Here is a 21,736-nt window from a genome sequence, read left to right as displayed (position 1 = left end):
GAAAATCAGAAAACCAAATCTAGATCTAATAAAAGTCAAGGAGAGAAAAGGGAGAATGGAAAAGAAGCTGCAGTTAAAGCGACAAAAACTAAGAACTTGTCCCAAATCATAAAAGACATGAATCCACTCACAGAAGCATGGTAACCCCTAAGAGGATAAATAAAAATGAATCCATACCCAGATATCTTGTAGTGAGGTTGTAAAACACAACAAACAAGAAAATCAAAAAAGCAACTAGAAACATTATTTACCAACATTAGGACTGTCAGATTTCTTACTAGCAACAAAGAGGTCATAAAACAGTGGACGAACATGATCTTTAAAGTACCCTGGAGGGCCTCTGGGTGGCTCAGTTGGTTAAGCGTCAGACTGTTGATTATAGCTCAGGTCATGATCTCATGGTTCATGAGTTTGAGCCCCACATCGGGCTCTGTGTTGACAGCACAGAGCCTGCTTGGGATCTCTCTCTTCCTCTTTCTCCCCCCCTCCCCCCCCACTCACGCTCGTTCACTCTCTCTCTCTCAAAATAAGTTAATTAAAAGAAATAAAAGCTCCCTGGAACGTTAATGTCTATATAGAATATGGACTCCTGTAACTACTATTCAGAATGACATTAAAAGACATGTTTGGACAAAGTCAGGCTGAGAGCATTTACCCTCACACTGATTCAAAGAAGGATCTTTGTGAAAAAGAGAACAAACCAGGAGGAAGGGAGGGAGAGAACAATAAGCAAATAAGCTGATAAAAATGTGAGTAAATCCATGCATCAACTGTAAAGTAACAACTAATATGTATGTATGTAGATGTGTGCATCCCTGGTAAAAACAGGGTCAAGCTGAAGTCCTGGACAAAAATAGCCTGAAAGGGAAGGGGGTTGGAACTCAGGAGCTGATAATATGATTAGAACTGAAGCGTTCCATTGTCCTTGTGTTACTTAGGAGAGCTAAGACTTTAGTAAGACAATTGGAAGTATTCAGTTTTAAGGGTGACTACCTAAAAAATATATATAGAAGGTACAACTTTCCAAGGAAGATGAAGGCAGGGCTGTAACACTCACTCCAATACCAGGCAGGTTGACACAGAAAAGCATGGCAAGCAGGAAATACATCTCCTTATGTCTCACTGAGGCTGCAGACTTGGAGAGCTGGCATCCTGTCTTACTCCTAGATCATTACAGGACAGCACTTAATGCAAGGAAGTTGCTCATTAAGTGATAACATGGGGGATTTGTCTTTTGTATATTTTTTTAAAGTAGTTAATCTATTTTGAGAGAGAGAGCAAGCAAGCAGGGGAGGGGCAGAAAGGGAGAGGTGGAGAGAGAATCCCAAGCAGGCTCCGCACTGTTCGTGCAGAGCCCAACGCAGAGCTCAAACTCACCAACTGAGATCATGACCTGAGCCGAAATCAAGAATCAGATGCTTAACTGACTGAGCCACCCAGGCACCCAAATGTTTATTTTTGAGAGAGAAAGAGAGAGAGAGAGAGAGAGAGAGAGAGAGAGAGAGAGAAACACAAGCGGGGGAGGGGCAGAGCAAGAGGGGGACAGAGGATCTGAAGAGGGTTCTGTGCTGACAGCAGAAGAGCCCCAAGCGCAGCTTGAATTCATGAACTGTGAGATCATAACCTGAGCCGAAGTTGGACGCTCAACTGAGCCACCCAGATGCCCCGCTAGTAGAGGCAGATTTTTAAAAACAGAACTTATATTATACAGAAACTCAGGGGCACCTAGGCAGCTTGGTTGAGCGTCCCACTTTGGCTCAGGTCATGATCTCGAAGTTCATGAGTTCGAGCCCTGCATTGGGCTCTGTGCTGACAGCTCAGAGCCTGGAGCCTGCTTCGGACTCTGTGTCTCTCTTTCCTTGCCCCTCCCCCGCTTGCTCTCTCTAAAACAAATATTAAAAAAAAAAACAAAACACAAAACTCAGGGGTGTATAGAAAATGATATACATCTTTAAACCCCAGAAATTTGGAGACCAAATTTTGATTAATGGCCCGATTATAACTACTGCTTTTGTTGAGTTAATCTTGCTGAAATCTTCATTTCAATGGCCTGTAGGACATTGGTGTTGGGAGCCAAGAGTTGTGCTGTTCAACACAGTAACCACTAGCCACTGGTGACTGTTTTCTTAAAATTAAAACTAAGTAAAATTTAAAATTTGGCTCCTTAGTCACACTAGCCTCAAGTGCTCAATTGCTACTTGTGGCTGGTAACTACCGTGGTGGACAGGGCATGGAATATTCCAGTCTTGCAAAGTTTCGTTGGACAGCTTTGACTTGTCATTCCAGATTCCCAGGTGTCTTCCAGACTATTTGTCCGGCCCTTCCACCTTATCTCATGGAACTGCTGCTCTTATTTTACTACTTCAGGTGCATTCTCGCTTCTCCCTGCAGCTCCACACTAACCTTTCTCAAAATGGGGGATGTATATTTAACATTTACTAAGTACCTACTCAGTGCCATGCAATGGGGAAAGGAGTCACACATGACTGAAATCTGAATGTTACTCCAGGTTTGGTGGCTTACAGACCTGCCTTCACTGTCACCATTCACCTGGCTCTGCCTCTAGTCCCAAAGCGCCCTCCTGCTGACCGGAAGGAAGACTGCAGACACATTACTAGCAAGTGCTACTTGGGACCCAGATCTACCCAGTGTCGATCTTCATCCAGGGCTGCATAGAAGTATTCGTCAGGGTTCCTTGTGGTGACTTAATGGCAGTAATCACATGTATATTTTTCACAACTGTCAGTTTAAACCCTTAATCGTAACTGCTTTCATAGAATACTAAATTATACCAACACTGGGTCTGACCTTGGCTCAGAACTCTTCCCCCCAAAAATTGGAATTATGAACTGAGTATTAAATACCAGGAAATTCTGGTCGACTTTCCCAAGTGCAAAAATGCTACTTACAAAATATTATTTTTTTAAAGTTTACCCAAACTTTAAAAGTTTTGTTTATTCATTTTGAGGTGGGGAAGGGCAAAGAGACAGAGAGAGAAGGAATCCCAAGCAGGCCCTGCACTGTCACCACGGAGCCGGATGTGCGGCTTGAACCCACAAACCATGAGATCATGACCTGAAGTCAGACGCTTAACCCTAGGCCACCCAGGCACCTCCAGAACAAAGTGCTTTATTTTTAATTTTTTTAATGTTTGAGAGAGAGAGAGAGAGAGAGAGAGAGAGAGAGAGAGAGAGAACGAGTGGGGGAGGGCAGACAGAGAGGGAGACAAAGAATCCGCAAAGCAGGCTCCAGGCTATTAACACAGAGCCCCAGGCTATTAACACAGAGCCCCATGCGGGGCTCAAACTTGTGAACCAAAAGATCATGACCTGAGCTGAAGTTGACACTCAACTGACTGAGCCACACAGGTGCCCCAATAAAGTGTTTTTAAAAGTGCAAGCTTAAGTAATTTCAATGAAGCGTCAAGCTGCTTTCAACTGCATCCTAGCAAAAATAGAGATGAAGCAAATATTACAAACGTTATGTTACATGTAGGTGATGATAGGTGATCAATGTACGGTCTTTGAGCTTCTCTGTTTAAACTTTTCATAACAAAAAGTAGAAAAAATGTCACACCACCGGCATATCCTGTGGGCTTCAGTAATTTTGTGCTTTTTGTACGTTTGTTCCTTTTTATTGCTAAATAGTATTCTGCCATTTGGATATAGATTTTGTTTATTCATCAGTTGGTGGGCATTCAGATTGTTTCCAGGTTTGGGCTATAATGAGTAACACTGCAACCACCATTCACGTGCAGGTCTTCATGTGGGCAGCAGTGGTACTGTAAATAAACTTAAAACATTAATGCTTGATAAGAACAGCTTGTGCTGTTCAGGCTCCATTCAGGAAGGCTGTTTTTCAAACCTTAAGTTTAATAAAGTTTAATAAAACCAGAATGACTACAATCTTCAGAAAAGTTTCTTCCAGTTAACTTAGCTTTCTGATGATGGCTTGACAACATGACATCCCTGTTTTAATGCTCAGTAGGTTTTGTTTCAGCTTTTGCAAACACAGTACAGTGAGCCTCACCATGTGTCACAGATGATTAAAGATTATGCAGGGTCTCCTAATGATTCTGTAAGACGTGGTCTGGGACCGCACTGCAGAAAACAATGTCCAGCAGAACATTAGCCAGACTGAATCTGTAACATAGCATGACATCGCTTTTACAAATAGTTCCCTGATATGTTGTTGTTCTTTTTTCCCTAGTACTTCTGATCATCTTACTACCATTCATCAGTGCCTAACTCTATGCTGGGCCCATTACATGCTTTGACATGCTCAGGCGGCTCACAGACTAATGGCACGTGGGCGGCAATGCACTGCTCCCTTGCCATATAGCACACAGGCCTAGACTGTCCCTTAGGTCTGCTTTTAGGTCTCTTCTTTCTGTGCCACTAGTTGGTGCCAAGCCACACGTGTTACTGCCTCTCTTTAAAAACAATTCTACGGGTGCGCCTGGGTGGCTCAGTCGGTTAAGCGGCCGACTTCAGCTCAGGTCATGATCTCGTGGTCCGTGAGTTCAAGCCCCGCGTCGGGCACTGTGCTGACAGCTCAGAGCCTGGAGCCTGTTTCCGATTCTGTGTCTCCCTCTCTCTGACCCTCCCCCGTTCATGCTCTGTCTCTCTCTGTCTCAAAAAAATAAACATTAAAAAAAATTTTTTTTTAATTTTTTTTTCAACGTTTATTTATTTTTGAGACAGAAACACAGCATGAACGGGGGAGGGGCAGAGAGAGAGGGAGACACAGAATCGGAAACAGGCTCCAGGCTCCGAGCCATCAGCCCAGAGCCCGACGCAGGGCTCGAACTCATGGACCACGAGATCGTGACCTGGCTGAAGTCGGACGCTTAACCGACTACGCCACCCAGGCGCCCCCCAAAAAAAAATTTTTTTTAAATAAAAAATAAAAACAATTCTACGGATCCAAGTAATTTGGCTTTCATAGCCTGATACCAGTACCAGTGGCATGCTACCAAATTCCTACACTAATTTCTATGAAGCAAGCTAACTACCTATGTCTACTTGCTCATCTGACCGAGATGCTAATACGAGCTAACGTTTATTGGGGCATAATAGATGTCAGACACTAATTAGGCTCTTTTTAGCAATCTTCTCAAAATTATCTATGGAATACATACTATTAGCATCTATATTTTATAACCCAGAACACTGATGTGTTTCAAAGAAGGGAAGTTGCCAAGGATGAAAAGATGATTTCCTTCAAATACTAAATATCAGTGACTTATAAACTGTGTCATTTCAGAAAATGAAAGAATTTATAAAGTTTATTTTTGCCTTAGCCAGCACATATCAAACTATTTTATTTTTTAAGTAAACTCTACACCAAACATGAGGCTTGAACTCATGACCCCAAGATCAAGAATCATATGCTCTACTGACTGAGCCAATGAGGCACTCCAAATTATCTTACCTTTTAAAAGCTAACTTTGTTGGGGCCTCTGGCAAGCTCAGTCAGTAGAGCATAAGACTCTTGATCTCCCGAGTCAGGAGTTCAAGTCCTACAATGGATGTGGAACCTATTTAAAACAAAACAAAACAAACTTTGTTGTCTCTCCAACCTTTTTTTGGATCACACATTCATCTGGAGCCAACAAGCGCTCTAAAGAAAAATCTCCAAATTGTGAAGAAAACAGGCATATTTCCTTCAGAAATATCAAAGCTAGAATGTTTGGCTTTTTTTTTTTTTCTTCTTCAGTGACCAGTATCTGTGCCGTGGCTAAACCTCATTGGCTATGATACTGTGGTACACCCAGCTAGAATGTTTAGCTATTAAAGAGATTCCCCCAACTAGCTTCACATCGAGTGACTGCACTGTAGTGGCTCCTGAAGAGGCAGGCTCCCTCCTTCCAAGTCACCCTCATCAGAGAACACCTACTGAGTAGCAAGCCAGAGGTTTGGACTGGAATGTCCCATTCAAAGACTCTTCAAAGTGTTCAAACCTTCAAGTTTGGCCTATGAAGGAAAAAAATCTTAATTTGGGAGTGAGAAAATAGTGATTAAGGACCACTGCCTCCAAACCTACATTCTGCAACAGTCCAAGAAAAAAGGCCAAGTACCCATCTACCTCAGGGCTATGGGCTCCATGATGCTTGGCAGTTATCCTCAGGTGTAACTGCTTTCCAGCAAGCTTCTTCCTGGACTTCCAGGTTAAGCACGATGCCAATGCTGTCTCACAGTCATGACTATCCTCCTTTCTTTTTTTTTTTTTTTTTTTAATTTTTTTTTTTCAACGTTTATTTATTTTTGGGACAGAGAGAGACAGAGCATGAACGGGGGAGGGGCAGAGAGAGAGGGAGACACAGAATCGGAAACAGGCTCCAGGCTCTGAGCCATCAGCCCAGAGCCCGACGCGGGGCTCGAACTCACAGACCGTGAGATCGTGACCTGGCTGAATTCGGACGCTCAACCGACTACACCACCCAGGCGCCCCTCCTCCTTTCTTTAAGAATTTTAAATGACGATACAGATCTGGTTTAATTCTTCCTTTTGCATTTATATTTGGGGACCCCTGTTTGGGCTTTTTTGTTTGTTTTGTTTTTTTAACTGGGCTCCATGACCAACATGGGGCTTGAACTAATGGCCCTGGGATCAAGAATTGTATGCTATACTGACCGAGCCAGCCAGTGGCCCCCCCTTAATTCTTCCTTTCACATTGAGATAAGACTATTGCTTCCTATACCAGTTTTATACATTCTATTAGTTTTAAGAACTATAAACAGATTGAAATTATTAAACACGAAATCTTAGGAATCAAAAATAACACAGGAGCTAAAAAGATAAAATCTTAAAAAGGGGGCACCTGGCTGCATCAGTTGGTAGAGCATGCGTCAATTGATCCTGGGGTCATGAGTTAAAGTCCCATGCTGGGAGCAGAGATGACTTAAAAAATTTTTAGAAATACCACCGGGACCAAAACTGTGGTATGAGGTAGTCAACAGTGTAGCATATGAGCACATCACCCCATCTCACCCTTCTGAGAGGCAAGGTCAGGTTATCAAGGTCCACTAGTCAAGTCCGACACAGCAACCTACACCAAGTGTCTTCTGCCATACAATTTCTGTGTAAGTCAGCTCCAGAGACCGGGACAGTGGTGCTGGGCTGGGGTGTCGTGCCCTCAGCAGCAGAATGGTATCTGGAGATTAATACTGAAAGCTGCGCTTGGTCTGGATATCATCAAGAATCTGCTGCAGCTCCTCATCTTCAAACCGCCCCTCCAGGCTACGAGAAGAAAACCAAAAGAACTAAGTGTCTCAGCGACTGACAATGTTCCCGAGCTCTTTTTAACACACTGATCTTTGAGCACCGCTGTGCCCACTTCTCCATTTACCTCTAAATGCTGACACCTTTACCCTTTCAGCTGTACTTCCTGCATGCCATTCCTTTTAGAACATTATGAAGTGTTTCAAAGATTTAAAAAAGTATAGAAGATAAGGTAACCTTAATAGTTACTCCTACTTGATTTAGATTTCTTTGATAAACACAACAGAACAAATTAATGAATGGCTCTGTGTATGCTCCCTATCAAAATACCTTCCCCAGAATTAGCCATTATGCTAAATTTGGTATTTATCATTTCTATACTTATTTTATACCTATTATCTATCTCTCTCAAGTCATATGCAGCACTGTTTTTACACTTTATAAGAAATGGCATCATTCTGTATATATCCTTCTACAATTTTCTTCACTCCAAATTCATTTTGGTATTTGATGTTATTCCAGTTCATTAATTTTTTCATTGCTATATAAATGATTTTTTTATTCATGCCCATGTTTGACAGATTATCAAGTTCTGTTACCACGAACAATGCAGTAATGAGCACTAGAATACATGCCTTCTTATGAACTGTATGAGCTGCTTTCAGGGCATGTACCCAGGAATGGTTTTTGGGTCAGTGTATAATCATCTTTAATTTTACTAGATGTAGCTAAATTGTTCTCCAAAGTGAGTGACTGTACTAATTTGCACTCCTACCATCAGTGTATGAAAGATTCAGCTGTTCCACATTTTTGCTAACAGTTGGTGTGCTATAAAACCATCATTTTCATACCCTGTTAAAAAAGGCACTCCATTCAATGCTGATGATATCAGTCCATATTTTAAATGCACACACCATTTAGACACACTAATTCTACTTGTAGGAATCTATCCAACATACAGAACTCAGCACAGCCGGTACTAACCTTGGGATCAGAGCCTTCGACTCCTCAGCAGTCTCTGGGCAAAGGTTGGCCAAACAGGCCAACTCAAACTTATGAAGCTTCTTCTGGAGCAACAAGCTGATCACGGAGTAGAGAATCAAAACAAACAAAAATCAAAGAATGATGACTAGGAAAAAGAGAACCCAAAGGTACTTAGCAAGAAAGGTAAGCAAGCAAAGCACTTGCAATCTTTCATACAGTTTGCTTGGCTGCCAAATCACACTTTCAGATCATTTCCTGTTCTGTTCCTGGAGGACAGGAAATTACAGTGAAATCAGACAGAGGCCACAAAAGTGAGCAGAGCACACAGGGCAAGAGAAGCCCTGTCATTTTAACTTTTGAAAAACCACCATATACACCTTAAGGACTACACAACCTTTTCCTCAGGAATTTATTTTGTTGTTCTCTCCTCCCTTGTTTGGATATTGTGACAAGGAGGAAATTCTCTTTTAAACTTATCTACAAAATAAATATAGGCAAACCTTACTTTGTACAAATATGTGTGCAAACAGCACCTTATTTTAAATGCACAGTTCTAATTCAAATTGTATAAAACACTGTCAAATCCTATCTTGGTTTTTCACACATATAGCTCTTAAAAGAGCTCATCCATGGTGGATTTGGTTTCAGAGAACACCTTAAACATCTGTTCGGAAACAAAACATTTACTGTGCGTATCATTCTATTACAAGCATATTAGTTATCACACGGAATTTAGAAAATACATGACAGATAAATAAAAGCTACCCATATCACTACCTAAACAAAATCAATGTTATTATCTTAGCGTATCGTTCCAAACACTTTCCTGTTTTAGAATATTCACTCATACATTCATCACTTTTTGTCACTTAAAAAGCTATATCCATTTTCTAAAGAAAATATTGTAAACTTAGTTACTTGGGAAGAGGTTTCTAAAGAAGTGTAGTGTAGGTATGTGTGTGGAGGGGTTTGTTGTAAAATGAACATATACTCATAAACAATACAAAAGATATCAAAAAGGTGAAGATAACCTGAAATCCTACCCAGAAATAACTAGTATTAACTTTTCCATGGAGATCACCTTCCCCTCCTCTGTAATTTCTTTTTTAAAACAAATGAGTCATAACAAATGTCATTCTGTGATTGGCCTTTTTCCAATCAACAACACAGCTGTTTTCCTATTAGTACACACATAACAGCACCCTGAACGTGGCACTCCACTAAAAGGCTGTGCCATAATTTATATATCAAATTTCCTGCTGTTGAACATTTCAACTGTTTCAATTATTCATTTTAAGTAACGCTTTTTGAACATTATGTGTACTTCTTTGTGTATTTGATCGATTACTGTGTGATTTAGTTTTGATTACTGTGTATTTTTTTTTTAATTTTTTTTCAACATTTATTTATTTTTGGGACAGAGAGAGACAGAGCATGAACGGGGGAGGGGCAGAGAGAGAGGGAGACACAGAATCGGAGACAGGCTCCAGGCTCTGAGCCATCAGCCCAGAGCCCGACGCGGGGCTCGGACTCACGGACCGCGAGATCGTGACCTGGCTGAAGTCGGACGCTTAACCGACTGCGCCACCCAGGCACCCCTGTGTATTTTTTTTAAAGATTTAATTTTTAAGTTCTATGCCCAACATGGGGCTTGAACTTACAACCCTGACATAGAAGGTTGGCTGCTCCACCAACTGAGTCAGCCAAGTGCCCCAATTACTGTGTGTTTTAAAGATAAATTCCTGGAAGTCAAATTATCCAGAGGATATGAATGTCTTTATTTTAAGTTTATTTATTTTGAGAGAGAGAGGGAGGGAGGGTGAAACGGATAGAAGAGAGAGAACAAGCAGGGGAGGGGCAGAGAGAGAGGGGAACAGAAGATCCGAGAAGTGGGTTCTAGCTGACAGCAGAGAGCCCAGTATGGGGCTTGAACTCAGGAACTGCGAGATCGTGACCTGAGCCGAATTCAAGAGTCAGACGCTTAACCGAGTCACCCAGGAGCCCCTTTTTCTAATCTTTTCAAATCTACTTAGCTCTTTTACCATTTTTTGATTTCCTTGAAGATGAGCATAATTTCATGTGAATTAGCTAGCCATTTAAAGTTCTGATTCAAATCAAGCCTCTAATTGGAGATGGTGTCCATTTTCAAAAACTGGTGTCACCTCTTTCTTAATTATTTGCTGGGAGTTTTCAATATTAAGAGAATATTAAGGATACCAATTCTTTCCCTGTTTGTACTTATATTTTGCATATGGCATTTTATTTGATGTAGGGGAGCTTAAAGATATTTATACAAATTCTTTTGTTAATTCAGTATTTATTTAGTGCCCACAATGAGTCTGACAGTGATGAATACGACCAAGTTCCTGCCCTCACAAAGCTTATATTCAACTGAAATCACTCAAGTTTCCCCACATTTAAAGTCCTACTAACCACAGCCAAAATAATACATATATTCACTCACATTGTCACATAACACTTTTATTTGCCATGGTTTATATTCCAATCCTTAATTCCTGAGGAATTAAATTCGGTGTAAGATACAGTGTTCAGGGGTGCCTGGGTGGCTCAGTCAGTTAAGTGTCCAACTCTTGGTTTCGGCTCAGGTCATGATCTCACAGTGAGTTTGAGCCCTGAGACAGGCTGTGTGCTGACAGGGCAGAGGCTGCCTGGCAATCTCTCTCTCCCTCTCTTCTCTGCCCCTCCCACACTCTCTCTTAAAATAAATAAATAAACCTTAAAAAAGGGGGAGGGGGTATGTGCCTGGGTGGCTCATTCGGTTAAATGTCTGACTCTTGATGTCAGCTTGGGTCATGATCTCAGTTTGAGGGACAGAGCCCCATGTCAGGCTCTGTGCTGACAGCATGGGGCCTGCTAAGGAATCTCTCTCTGCCCCTCCCCAACTCAAAATAAATAAACTTTAAAAATGTGATATAGTGTTCAAACTTTGTTTTAAAGTATTTCCCCACTAACCTACAATGCCATATACTGGACTCACACAAAATATGATAGAATTGTATTTGAATTTGTTGTCATTTACGACAAATTCTTCTTCATTTTTCTTAGAAAATTTTTTCTGACAATTCTTACAATATTAAGATCATTTTATTAGCCCCCCCCCCCCGCCATTTCCTTGAGGTTGCAGAATGGCACTAAATATATACAGTAATTTGGGGAGAACCAACATGTTTACAATCCTGAGACCATTTATTCACAAAGGTATAAGCCTACCTTCATCTACTCAGGTCACCTCACAGGCCCAACACTGCACACTCCCCTCCCATCTTTCCTCAGTGTGTACACCCACACCTTCTAGAACAGACTGTATACTTCAGATACAATTTTATCACCTTCATTTTCTGCACACTTAACATGTCAACATCTTTCATTTGCTACAATTTTTTTAAAATTTTTTTTTAACCTTTATTTATTTTTGAGACAGAGAGAGACAGAGCATGAATGGGGGAGGGTCAGAGAGAGGGAGACACAGAATCCGAAACAGGCTCCAGGCTCTGAGCTGTCAGCACAGAGCCCCAATGCGGGGCTCGAACTCACGGACTGCGAGATCACGACCTGAGCCGAAATCGGACACTTAACCGACTGAGCCACCCAGGTGCCCCGCTACCACAATTTTAATAACAATACAGTAGTTCACCAAATGATTTACTACTTTATTTATTTAATTACTATTGAATGTTTAGGTTGCTTTTTTTTTCTTTTTACCATTGGCTATTAGAAATATCTCCCTGAAAAGTATGTGTATATACATCTTTTTTGTACACTTGCTTTTCCTAAGGACAGTACTTCTCAAACATTTTCTCTGGAACAGAGCAAGCAAGTACCCCTAGGCAACCTGGGCGCATGGGCTCAAATGACTTTCTGCATCTACAAGTAGGGTTTTAAGTCTTGTAATTTAATTCAAGAATTTATACACAGTTTTTGTTTTACTCCACAGTATGCTGGTATCTGTTTGTTTTAATGTAGAAATGTTTTAAAATCACCTACCATTAAATTAAACTGCTACTTGAGGAAGATGTTTCTCCTGTGGCCTGCTATATGCCCCAGAGCATCACTGTTTCCCAGGTTACATCCAACTCAATTTGAGAAGCAATGCCTTGGGAAAAAATGCTAAAATCCACCTTCTGAAAGGTACAGCTCCTGATTTATATTTACAAACATATAAAGATCTTGAGGGGAGCCTGCGTGGCTCAGGTCATGATCCCGTGGATCATGGGCTTGAGCCCTGCGTCTGGCCCTGTGCTGACAGCTGGAGCCTGGAGCCTGCTTCAGATTCCGTGTCTCCCTCTCTCTCTCTCCCCCTCCCCCTCATGCTCTGTCTCTTTCTCTCAAAAATAAATAAACATTAAAAACAATTAAAATTAAAATACAAAAAAAAAGATCTTGAAGACATTTCAGGTGAATAATAAATAAATAAGCCCATTTTATTAAAACAACCACCATCACAAATCACTTCTGTGTTGTTTATAGGTGTATATATGTATATGAATGCATGGAAAAGATCTGGAAGAATAACAACAAACTGCCAATAGTGGTTACTGTACAGGATGACCACGGGGATTTCAGGTACCGGAAAAGGTGATCAAAGAGCATTTTGGTGATCAAAGAGCCGTTTTTAAATTTCTGACAAAGACATTATTTTTCTTACATTCATGGTATAGATGATGCCCATTGGGTGCTGGTGCTGGTGGTGCTGGAGGCAAAAGTATTTTACGCTCAGACATCTACGAATTTGGATTAATAAAAACTTTCCTTTAGCACTCACCTGCGGACACTGGCAATAGTCTCTCTGTTTTTGAAACGACTGAAACGGGCTGTGTAATTTAAAGTTTTCATGAAGACCTCAGAAAGTTCCTGTTCATCCTCTGCACTCTCATTCTGTTGCTTTCGATGCTCCAGAAGCATGTGAACTTCTGAATTTAGTAGTGTCTCCGCTGTTTCAAACTCTATTTGTGAGAAGCACAAATGTCAGCTGAAAATATTCCTTCAAAAGACAGCTTCTAAATGTTAATTTTGCTTTCGAGATTAACAGCAAGTTTGCGTCCCTGCATAAATCCAGAGGCCTCATACCCCACGGCTTCACCTTCAGCCAGACCTGCCTACCACAAGGCACAGAAGAGTTCATGAGACTAAAATTTAGTTCAGTGGGGCCAGACAGTTTCTAACATCAAAGAACCTGACCTGGACGTGCTATTAAGTAATGACACGTCATTATCCTGATTAGGCCAGTTACTGATTCCAAAAGGGAGCATAACCAACAATTATTTCTCTTTAGCTTGCATGAGCTCCTAATGTAGTTCCATAATACTAATACTACACCCTCAATTTTAATAATTATTACACATTAGGGAGGGCCAAGGGTTTGGAAACACACAATAATGCACCCCCAATTCTATTTTAGTAGCTGAATGAATCTATTATCTACTCATTCACCCAGATCACGTACTTGGCATTGGGCCTGAGGCCAGAAGTCCCTACTCCCTACCTTCCAGGTTTCATAGTCTTATGTAGTTTACCAACTAAACCTATTTCAAATATTTACCATCACACAAATCTCCTGCCCTTGATACCTATTTATTTTTTTAGTTTCAAGTTTCTTAAGTTCTAGCGAGTTAACATACAGTGTAATACTAGTTTCAAGTATATAATTTAGGGATTCATCACTTATACGTGACACCCAGTGCTCATTACAAGTGCCCTCCTTAATACCCATCACCCATTTAACTCATCCCCCCCGGTCCCACTTCCCCTCCAGCAACCTTGTTTTTTTTCCTGTAAAGAGTCTTTTCTGATTTGCCCCTCTTTTTTTCTTTTCCCCTATGTACATCTGTTTTGTTTCTTAAATTCCACATATGAGTGAAATCAGTGTCTTTCTCTTATGGCCCTTAGCATTATACTCTCTAGCTCCATCCATGTCATTGTAAATAGCCAAGATTTCATTCTTTTTATGGCTGAGTAATATTCCAATGAGTGTGTACGAGTGTGTATGCACACATATATATGTATATGCACATGCCACATTTTTATCTATTCATCATGTGATGGACATTTGGGCTCGCTCATTTAAAATAATCCTCAGTCAGGGTGCCTGGGTGGCTCAGTCTGCTGAGCATCTGACTTAGGCTCAGGTCATGATCTCATGGCTCATGAGTTCGAGCCCCACGTTGGGCTCTGTGCTGACAGCTCAGAGCCTGGAGCCTGCTTCAGATTCTGTGTCTCCCTCTCTCTCTGCCCCTCCCCCACTCGTGCCATGTCTCTGTCTCTCAAAAATAAATAAACATTTTTAATTTTTTTTTTCAACGTTTATTTATTTTTTTGGGGACAGAGAGAGACAGAGCATGAATGGGGGAGGGGCAGAGAGAGAGGGAGACACAGAATCTGAAGCAGGCTCCAGGCTCTGAGCCATCAGCCCAGAGCCTGACACGGGGCTCGAACTCACGGACCGCGAGATCGTGACCCGGCTGAAGTCGGACGCTTAACCGACTGCGCCACCCAGGCGCCCCTAAAATAAATAAACATTTAAAAAAATTTTTTTAAATAATCCTGTAGGTTGAGCATTTGACTTTGGCTCAGGTTATATATAATCTCACGGCTCATGAGTTCAAGCCCTGCATGGGGCTCACTGGTATCAGCCTGACAGCGCAGAGCCTGCTTCAGACCCTCTGTCCCCTCTCTCTCTGCCCTTGCCACACTTGCTCTCAAAAGTAAAAAATAAACATTAAAAAAAATCCTCTTGGAGCACGTGGGTAGCTCAATCAGTTAAATGTACAACTCTAGATTTTGGCTCAGGTCATAATAACAAGGTTTGTGAGTTCAAGTCCCACACTGGAGTCTACACTGGCAGCATGGAGCCTGCTTGGGATTCTCTCTTTCTCTCTGCCCTTCCCCTGCTTGTGCCCTCTTTCTGAAAACAAACTTAAAAAAAAAAATTATAATAATCCTCATGAACAGTAAGAATACCAGTAAGCAGTCTTTAAAAACTAGTTTTAAAAGAAATAAATAAAAAAACTAGGTTTTTCCATAATATATGGCAAACTTTCCCTATATTTTCAGAATAACATTATCTCCTTGGGAAACCAGTGTCTCCCTTGCATCCCACAGGAACATACATTCCTAATAATTATTATAAAGTATTAGAGCTGGTTTCTGCCTTTTCTTTATCAGGGAGTTCCTCCAGAGTAGGAACCATTCATAAACATGGATTCATGTTTCTAATCCCACACTGATGAAGACTAATGAGGAAAACCCAAAATTACGTGCAATTTAGCATTTCCATGGGATCTGGGTATGTTTACTCTCGGGAAATCACTAATACCACTATCAGAGGGGTGGCCCCCCTCTCTCGGGCCAGGTGACAAGAGCTCCACTCTGCTTCCACAACAGTCTGTGCTGGGGGAGGGTGGCAGCAGGAGGAAACAGTATTTTTACTTGCAAGGTTCTCATTACTTCTGAATCTAAAAGGCACCAAAAAGCTATTTTCTACTCGAGGTCAGCAGAATTTGAACAAGAGGAACTCAGAGCCAATTCCTGTCCAGCCCAGGTCACTGCCTGTTACTCACTGGTGAAGTGATGTACAAGTGAAGAAACTACTGCTTTCAAAGCAATGAGCTGAGAAAGCAGTAAATATTAGGAGCGTAGGACTCCACATCTCTGAAGTGACAGTCACAAGTGACATAAGAGAAAAAAAAGCAGCAGCAGCTAAAAAGTGGGTTAATCTCAACTTGTGAGGCTGCTGCATTGATACAGACTCAGAAAATAGAATCAGGGGCATCTGGGTGGCTCAGTTAGTTAACCATCTGACTCTTGGTTTCAGCTCAGGTCATGATCTCACGGTTTCTAAGTTCCAGTCCATGCTAACACTGCAGAGCCTGTTTGGGATTCTCTCATTCCCTCTCTCTGTGCCTCCCCCACTTGTGGGCAAGCTCTCTCAAAATAAACAAACTTAAAGAAAAAAAAAGAAAATGGAAACCAATAGGCTAAACAAGAATTACTAGTAAGAATCATCTCCATGTTTGTTACAGCTATTGCTGCTTTTAAGGCTCCTGGAAAATTGGCCAAGTAAGATATGCCTCCCTTTCCATACCAAGCAAAATTTACCTGTTAAATGTAACAGAACAGAACTGTCAGAACACCAGGAAGTCACCTGTTCCTATTCTTTACTGAGGGTAATGTCCAAGTACTATTTATACATCACTTTCACTTCTTTCAAACAATGAAAGGTCAAAGCAGCCAAACTATGCATGTTACTCTTCCTCTGTACTGATCTTTTAAGGACCATAGCCACAATTTATTAATCCAAATTATTTATCAATTCATCCAAATTATTTATCAATTCCTTCCTATAAGAAGGAAAAATATTCCTTGACCAGTACCTCAACTGGGAATTTTCTTTTTTATTAAAAAAAAAAAAAATTAATGTATGTTTATTCTTGAGAAAGAGCGAGAGAGAGCGAGTGCGCACGCGTGCACAAGCAGGGTAGGGGCAGAGAGGGAGATACAGAATCCGAAGCAGGCTCCAGGCTCTGAGCTGTCAGCACAGAGCCTGATGCAGGACTCAAACTCACAAACCATATCATGACCTGAGCTGAAGCTGGACACTTAACTGAGCCACCCAGGGGCCCCTCCACTGGGAATTTTGAGGACGCTTCATTACAAACATTATGATAAAGGTAGCAATTTCAGATGGTCTTCTACTACAAAATTTTCTCTCTAGTACAAAATATTCTAGGGGATTTCTTTAATTGAGGGAGGGAGGGACTGGGATCATACAAACATTTTTGGAAAAAATGGCTTACTTACTAGTTTTTTCAGTAGAATTGCTGTTAATTATATCACATGGATAAAGGACAAATTGTATTTTCAGGCAAACATGCTGTGAAAACTACCACTACAAACTCTCAGATGCTTTCAGTTGCCTCATGCATTCTTTCTGTCCTACAATGAATTAGCACACATTTGTTTGCTTGCTATCTACAGCAAAGGCTTTCCTTAACTTTTAAGTACTTACTGTTGTTTCTATATATCTTCACATTTTTTTTAAGTCAAGTCTACCCCCAAAATAGGGCTTGAATTCACAACCCCCAACATAGAGTCAAATGTTCTACTGGCTGAGCAAACCGGGTGCCCGCATCTTCACACGTTCTAAACTACATAATAAACACTGTGTCCCCCCCCCCCCACATATGAGCTGAGAAGTTAAAGAGATATTCAGAACTCTGACATACCATTACTTGACAGAATCTAAGATCTAATTATACCAAATTCAATAAAATTTTCATGTGTACCAGATGCTACCTGCCTTTATCAAAACAAATATTTTCAGAGTGTAAAAAATAAAAAGTACCTAGATAAAACCCAAGTACAATAAGCTTTATCATACATTAAGAAAGCATCTGTCTCAGTTATTACACTTACACACACACACACACACACACACACACACACACACACTTCTATTCTGCCAAAAACTTCTATGAAGCTACCCTATGGAAATTTGACCTTGAGCCTATGAAATAGAAAACTGGAAGCCACCTATATGCTTATCAACAGATAAATAGTATTATGGTAAACCACTAAGTATATCCGGCCCTTTAAGAGAATAAGACAGGAGTGCCTAGCTGGCTGAGTCAGCAGACCAAGCAACTCTTGACCTCCAGGCCATGAGTTCAAGCCCCACGATGGGCCTGGAGTTTAAAAACAAAACAAAAACAAAAAAGTTCTACACAATATATTGTCAAAAAATTTCTTTATTAAAAGAAAAATTTTTTAAATGTCTATTTATTTTTGAAAGAGAGAGACAGAGCACGAGCGGGGGAGGAGCAGAGAGAGAGGGAGACACAGAACCTGAAGCAGGCTCCAGGCTCTGAGCTGTCAGCACAGAGCCTGACTTGGAGCTGGAACTCATGAACTGTGAGATCATGACCTGAACCAAAGTCGGACGCTTAACTGACTGGGTCACCCAGGCACCCCTACCATCAAAATTTTTAAAGGCTGTAGCACTTCTTTTGTATAATCTCATTTTTACAAAGAAAAATAGCGTATGTATATATTAATAAATAAACATAAAATTAGTCTGGAAGGATAAGCACTAAATTGTTTACAGTAGTTTCCTCTGGGTGAAAAGGGTGTAGAGTTTCAGTTTTTATCGTGGATACAATTTTAAAATTATTGGGTAATTTTAAGGTTATTGTTAAGGTGGATACTGTGAAGATTTAGTTTGCATTTTCCACTATCTGTAAAATATGGTTATTTTAAAATCTTAAGCTTCTTGACTATTTTTGGCTTCTAAATTACAAATAAAGTACATCAGCTAACATTAACAACTCAGGCAACAGATGTTAGCGACAACGTGGAGAAAGAGGATCTCTTTTGCACAGCTCATGGGAATGCAAACTGGTGCAGCCACTCTGGACAACAGTATGGAGGTTCTACAAAAAATTAAAAATAGAACTACCCTACGACCCAGCAATTGCACTACTAGGTATTTATCCAAGGGATACAGGTGTGCTGTTCCGAAGGGACACATGCACCCGGATGTTTATAGCAGCACTATCAACAATAGCCAAAGTATGGAAAGAGCCCAAATGTCCATCAGCAGATGAATGGATAAAGAAGATGTGGTATATGTATACAATGGGGTATTACTCGGCAACCTAAACCAATGAAATCTTGCCATTTGCAACTATGTGGATGGAACTGGAGGTATCATGCTAAGCGAAATTAGTCAAAGACAAAAATCATATGACTTCACTCATATGAGGACTTTAAGACACAAAACAGATGAACACAAGGGAAGGGAAGCAAAAATAATATAAAAACAGGGAGGGGGACAAAACACAAGAGACTCTTAAATATGGAGAACAAACAGAGGGTTACTGGAGGGGTTGTGGGAGGGGGAATGGGCTAAATGGGTAAGAGGCATTAAGGATTCTACTCCTGAAATCATTGTTGCACTATAACCTAACTAACTTGGATGTAAATTAAAAAACTAAAGTTAAAAAAAAAAGGGGGGGGGGGATTACAAATAAAATACATCACACTGCACAAAGGAAGTTCCCTGACAGTAAAATGTGCTGTACTTGTAGGAAGTCCTCTGACAAAGGCTCTCCTTGACCCAAACTCTAGCCAGGCTCCTGAGTCCTCTTTTTGCGACTCAACCTTGGCCCAGAAAGACTTTAACAAAACACTAACATAATTTCTAACAGCTCAAGGCCATGTTCCTAGGATGACCTTAGCCCCTTTAAAGCTCCTGCCTCTGAAAACTAAGTCTGCCCAAGAAATTTACTGTTTGTCCCAGCCAACACCTGAAGGTAGGGCCTCCGTCAGTTCACAGTAAGAGCTGTGGGAGAGGAGAAGTCTAACTCTTGCAAGCGCCAGTTAACAAAACCAAATGGGTTTCAAATCGACCAACCCCCCCTTCCCGGTTTTTGTAATTTTTCACTTCCCTGATCCTATGGAGACCCCACTCAGCTCCTCCCCATTTCTTTATTCTGCCTATAAAAGGCCCAGTCACTCTGCACACATCGGAAGTTCAGTCCACGCTTGTCTCTTTTTCCTTTTGCAACCTTACATTACCTTTTTTTTTAATAGGCTCCTTGCCCAATGTGGGGCTTGAACGCACGACCCTGAGATCAAGAGTCGCATGCTCTACTGGTTGAGCCAGCCAAGCGCCCTTGGAATGGCACATTAATGATTAATGATGATGTCCTTACCACTTTAACTAGTGTCGCTTTGTTCATCCTTGCCACATTCCTGCAGCACTTCGCAGTTTATCGGGTAAATTACTTAAACGAGTAGCAAGAGGCTGCTCAGGGGTGGCGTGGAGCGGGGCGCCCACGGTTCCAAGGCAGCAGGCGTGGAATCCGACTGGCCCCTCTAGAGGTACAGTAGCCGTGCGGGCCCAGGCCCCTCCCACGGCCGCATCCCCCATCCTCCCTGCCAGTCTCCTAGCCGGGAACCCGCCCAGCTGTCCGCCGCGGCCTCGGGCGAGGCACGGGGCGACGCCAGGTTTGCGGCGACCACGCGGGACAGCGGGGGCAGTCGCGCAGCCCCAGCCCCACCTTTGGGAAAGATAAGCTGTGAGGCATCCTCCTCTACGTCGCCGGCCCGCGGATCGCTACCTCCGGCCGCCATCACCACGAAACGCCACACCACGCCGCGCGTCCCACTCACACCGCCGGAAGCGGAAGCGCGGGTCCCGGCCACGGAAGGGGCGTGGTCGCAGAGGATGGGATGGGCTTCCACCAGGAAGCTGGTTGGGGGTGGCGCGGCTCTCTGGGATGCCCAGGCGGACAAGGGCGACGGAGTCCCGGAGCTTTTTGGGGAGCCGAGGGTCCCTTTGTCGCGCGTCCTCGGACTGGTCAACTGACCTTTCTGAGCCTCAGCTTCCTCGCCTGTCGTAAGGCCTGCTTCCTAGAGCCGGAGGAAGGATTAGATGAAACGCGGGAACGCGCTAATTGACTGACCCTAGGAACTCCTCTTGATGGAAAGCTGGGTTAGTGACGCCGAAAACACAGTGGAATTTTTTTGAACGCTTAAGTATTTTAAAAAATGTGATCGATTTGTAGTGAATTATTCTGATACTTCTGAGCACGTGGGAAGTGATACTGAGAGACCTTTAATCCATCTGTTGGAACATTTGGATGATACACAGAAATGTAAGCAAATGAAAAACGATGCTGTTTTCGGCTTGAGAGAAAATAGAAGATTGTACAACAAAGGAAGGAATTTGTCTCTGTGGCATTATTTGTCTCTGTGGTGAACAGTGTTTAGTTGTCCTTTAAACTGTGTTTACAAATGATGAATTAAGGGGCGCCTTGGGTGGCTCAGTCAGTTAAGCCTAAGACTTCACAGGTCATGATCTCCCAGTTCATGGGTTCCAGCCCCACATCTGGCTCTCTGCTGTCAGAGCAGAGCCTGCTTGGGACCCTCTGTCCCCCTCTCTCTCTGCCCCTCCCCTGATCACACGTGCTCTCTCTCTCACACACAAAAATAAATCAACATTAAAAATATATATATTACTTGACAATATGTAATCTGTGTTCTTTTGATTTATAAATATAGTAATTTTTACAAAATTAATTTGCTGTATATCTGTATTTCCAAAAGAAAATTACTGGGTAAAATAATAGTAGGTTACATAGCATAGGCAGACTGTTTGAAAATGTTTTCCTACATGGTTCATTGGATGCGCAGGACAAATGTCCTGATGAGGAGTCTGGGGACATGCAGCAGCTGGGTGTGGGAAGTGGGCCTGGAACTCAGTATAGGCCTTTTTTTTCCATCTGTCCAACCAACAGGCCATTAAGAGCACCAAATACCTACTGGACCTTACCATGTGCTGGCCCAACATCAAGCTGGATACCCAACACTTGGTATCTTCTATATACACACAGCAGGAAAGAAGTGAACAGGTGAAGAAAGTAAGGAGAGAATTAATGCACACTGTGATGTTTGCAAGGTGGATGGTCTACAACATTTTCATTCAGGAAACCTTTATAAACACTCATGTG

General features: G+C 41.9%; 1 protein-coding gene across 1 annotated transcript; it reads right to left on the bottom strand.

The window, feature by feature from the left end:
- Window positions 1-6,478: 6,478 nt before the first annotated feature.
- POLR2D (RNA polymerase II subunit D) lies at window positions 6,479-20,441 on the bottom strand. The gene is made up of 4 exons (XM_003990675.4): window positions 20,285-20,441; window positions 12,991-13,171; window positions 8,208-8,303; window positions 6,479-7,241 (listed from the first exon to the last, which is right to left on the bottom strand). Exons 1-4 carry the CDS (start codon window positions 20,355-20,357, stop codon window positions 7,163-7,165), a joined length of 429 nt encoding a protein of 142 aa, XP_003990724.1. The 5' UTR covers window positions 20,358-20,441; the 3' UTR covers window positions 6,479-7,162.
- Between the last annotated feature and the right edge of the window lie 1,295 nt (window positions 20,442-21,736).

This window comes from Felis catus, chromosome C1 (genome assembly GCF_018350175.1).
Source record: "Felis catus isolate Fca126 chromosome C1, F.catus_Fca126_mat1.0, whole genome shotgun sequence".
Taxonomy (NCBI): Eukaryota; Metazoa; Chordata; class Mammalia; order Carnivora; family Felidae; genus Felis; species Felis catus.
Note: the sequence above shows the minus strand (reverse complement) of the source record. Positions and strands in the feature narration are given on the sequence as shown.

What these genes read in the sequence shown, in the direction of transcription:
- POLR2D (XM_003990675.4), bottom strand. Translation starts at nt 20,357, where the DNA reads ATGGCGGCCGGAGGTAGCGATCCGCGGGCCGGCGACGTAGAGGAGGAT. An exon ending in ACTATTGCCAGTGTCCGCAG is followed by an intron (nt 8,304 to 12,990) that starts GTGAGTGCTAAA and finishes CTCCGTGATCAG; the next exon opens with CTTGTTGCTCCAGAAGAAGC. An exon ending in TCGAAGGCTCTGATCCCAAG is followed by an intron (nt 7,242 to 8,207) that starts GTTAGTACCGGC and finishes TTCTTCTCGTAG; the next exon opens with CCTGGAGGGGCGGTTTGAAG.